The sequence below is a fragment of the Myodes glareolus genome, chromosome 6 (assembly GCF_982192425.1).
Source record: "Myodes glareolus chromosome 6, mMyoGla1.1, whole genome shotgun sequence".
Lineage (NCBI taxonomy): Eukaryota > Metazoa > Chordata > Mammalia > Rodentia > Cricetidae > Myodes > Myodes glareolus.
Window position 1 is genome coordinate 33,355,726 of NC_142031.1, and position 3,522 is coordinate 33,359,247.

Here is a 3,522-nt window from a genome sequence, read left to right on the forward strand (position 1 = left end):
ACATTGAATTATTAATATAGTTTAAATCTTGCAAAACAAAGTACCAAGAAACATACATGTGAATCTACAGGTAAGACTTCTTTCTGGTGGAACAAAAGTACATTGTGAATATCTGTTTTCCTCAGTAACTCAAGGTTACAATTTTTGAAAATGGTGCCACAGCATAATCTGTAACACAGTTATCATTTTCTTAAATTTCCCAGAACAAGGTACCTGGGAAGAGGTGTAGAAAGTTCAAACTGCACCCACGTCAGACAACAGAGCAGGGCAGATAACTGGAAATGGCTACATATGTAGCAGTTCACAGCCTTTGCCAGGAAGAAACTTGTGATTTTGATGGGAACCTCCTGGAGTCAGTTCAAGCACCACCTACCTCCCTGACTTGCATAAGCATTCCAGTTATTCACTCTGATGCCCCTCCCTCAAATCCTGTTATAAAAGCACAACCATCTCTGCCCTGACAAACCATCCTACATCTCTGCAAGACAGGTAAGTAGGAGCTGAAAGATGATGAGAGCCTTGCAGTGGTTCACTGCTCATAAGTCAGGAGAAGGTAAGGTAGAGTACCAGTCCTCACAGAGTATAGGGTTCTGAGAATCAGGAATGGCTTCCTGAGAACTTTCTAGAGGAAGGAGAAAATGGGTTCTTTTTATTTCAGAACCAAATAAGGAGAGGAATAGAGTGAAAATCAGTGTATCTCTACAGGGTTAGTCAGAGAAGAAGGGATGAGATCGTTCTCTCAACATGTCCTTTCTTACCATGTTTTCTACCACGACTCTGGTTGTTCCTCCCTCTCAGATAAGATGCTGCCTCCCACAGTTCTCACCAGCATGTCCTGGATGCTGCTCTCCTGCCTGATGCTCTTATCTCAGGTGCAAGGTAAGGTTTTTGTGCCCCTAGAACTGAATTTCCTGTGAGTGTCCAGAGCTAAGCAGCAGAGGAAGTTTCTGGAGAGTCTCCTGCACCAGTGATGAAGAGAGGCCCATACAAAACCACTGTCTGCCCCCCATTCGCCATGCTGCTTTCTTCTAAGACACTAATGACAGATGGTTTCACAAAAGCCCATTATTGAAACTAAAAAATTCTTATTAGTTGGTGAGTTTAACAAGGAAAGTATGGCAGTCACTAATGAACTGTTCAGCAAGAGTAGGAGTGGATGGGCCAATGAAGAGATTGTTGGCCTAGAATTTGGGATCTATGGACAATAGGAGCAGAGTGAAGAATAAAATTAAAAGCAGACTGTTTCTCATAAAGTACATCAATTTTAAGACCAAGATGAGAAAGAAAAAGTGCCAGAGAGTCTGTATTGTGGACTTAATCTCCAAGGACAGGCTTTATAAACATCTGCGTAGTTGATCTTCCCATATAAGCTATGCTCTTCATTTCACTACACCACTGTCTTTATCTCCTTCTGCCACAGGTGAAGATGCCAAGGAAGATGTCCCCTCTTCACGAATCAGCTGCCCCAAGGGCTCCCAAGCCTATGGCTCCTATTGCTATGCCTTGTTCACTATACCTAAATCCTGGTTTGATGCAGATGTGAGTGCTGGAGGTTACAGAGGAGGGAAACAGTGGAAAGTGCATGCCAGTCACAGAAGAAGGGGGCTCCTTTCCCCATGCTTCCATGAGAATCACAATGAAAGACCTGTTTTCTTTCACTTACATTTGCCCACCATTCACTAGGGAGATCTCAATCTGTGACTCATTTTGTCCTTCCTCACCTAGCTGGCCTGCCAGAAGAGACCCTCAGGACACCTTGTGTCTGTGCTCAGTGGATCTGAGGCTTCTTTTGTGTCCTCCGTGATTAAAAGAAGTGCAAACAGCGGCCAGTATGTGTGGATTGGGCTACATGACCCAACACTGGTGAGATACCATCTCCTCCCATCTAATTTGTCTCTCATTGAATTTGTTTCCTGGCCTATTCTCTGTGTTTCTATGAGGAAAGACCCAATTATACACATAGCTCACACTCTGGAGAGCAGCTGGGACAAAAAGAAATCCCTGGACTCTGCTGAGGCCCCTAGTCTTCATGACATTCAACTGGTCATTGTCAGCTTTTACAAAATTCTTAAATGAGGCTTTGGAATTCTCTTCTGTGAGATCCAAGGTGTTTGTACTCCTGATTCTAACAGAACATCAAAAGAGGAAAGTACCTGCAATTATTCTTCACAGAATAGATGTGATTCAGAGAATTTTACAAAAGCACAACTTGCTATGTTCACCAAGGGACATATTATTTTCTTCTGAATTTAAGTAGATTCTGAGTGTCAGCAGAGATCTGATAATAAGAAGGAGATATTCAGGTTGAATCCTGGGCAGCATTTGAAAGACTAGATCAATTCCATGAGACTGGACATAGGCATCAGCTCTTCCCAGTAAGGAATCATTCAAACAGAGCTTCAGTGGCCCTTCTTTACCCATGGCTGCCTCCTCTCTAGGGCCAAGAACCCAATGGAGGTGGATGGGAGTGGAGTAATGCTGATGTGATGAATTACCTCAACTGGGAGGTAATTCCTTCCAGTGCTTCAGGAAGTTCCTGTGGCAGCCTGTCAAGAAGCTCAGGTAAGAAAGAGAGCAGTCCTCTCTGAAAACCAATGTTTTTCCACTCTGCTATACTGGATCTCTTGTCTCCTTCCATGTCTCCTTCCTTCATATCTCCTCCTGCTGGAGGGAGGTACTGGTAAAGATGACAGAAAGACCCTGACATCTAGACCAGCATCCTTGGTTGAGTTTATGAAATGCCCCTGACCGTTTTATTTTGCTTCTTCTGTGTCTGCAGGATATCTGAAGTGGAGAGATAATTATTGTGACTTGCAGTTACCCTATGTCTGCAAGTTCAAAGACTAGAAGACAGAGTTAGCATCCTGAGATTAGTGTGTAGCTCACCATGATCAAGAATCCAAGTGTGAAGACAGATGCAAGAAGGGAACATTTTCCAATCCTAACCTCTATCAGCTTTCTCCTCTTCTGCCCCTTCTTCGCTTTCATCTGAGGGTCTTCTGTGTGTACTCAGGCCTGAGTTCTAAGAATGTATTAATAAATATGCAATTCATATGTATATTCGTTTGTGCTCTATTCATTTAGTAAATGAACAAAATATATCAGCTAAAGGAAAGAGATAGAGTCAAATTTTTAAGGAAGACCCAATTGTCATGGGAAGGGAGAGACATTTTCTTTGTTAACCACAAGATGTGTTTTCATGATCCTATAAGCTATCCTTCATGCATCTGTAAGGAACCCTAACTAAATCTATTGGGTCACACATGCATACTAAAGACAAAAATATGAAAGTAAGTGGCAGTAAATAGGAAGGAGGAAGAGGATGGATGATAGTGAGAAGGATATGAGAAATAAGGACTTTATACAAAATGCATGGCATATATATGTAAAAGTATCATAATGAAGTACATTGTCATATATAATTTACCCAAGCAATAAAAGCAACAAAACCAAAGAATATGTGTTTATACATCTATATCATTTTAAATACAAATAAATCTGTTAAAAAATAAAAAACAACAA

General features: G+C 41.6%; 1 protein-coding gene across 1 annotated transcript; it reads left to right on the forward strand.

Annotated features, from left to right (window-relative positions):
- Window positions 1-422: 422 nt before the first annotated feature.
- LOC125388520 (regenerating islet-derived protein 3-gamma-like) lies at window positions 423-3,058 on the forward strand. Its single transcript, XM_048416638.3, has 6 exons — window positions 423-489; window positions 799-879; window positions 1,421-1,539; window positions 1,726-1,863; window positions 2,439-2,562; window positions 2,780-3,058. Exons 2-6 carry the CDS (start codon window positions 804-806, stop codon window positions 2,845-2,847), a joined length of 525 nt encoding a protein of 174 aa, XP_048272595.1. The 5' UTR covers window positions 423-489; window positions 799-803; the 3' UTR covers window positions 2,848-3,058.
- The last annotated feature ends 464 nt before the right edge of the window (window positions 3,059-3,522 follow it).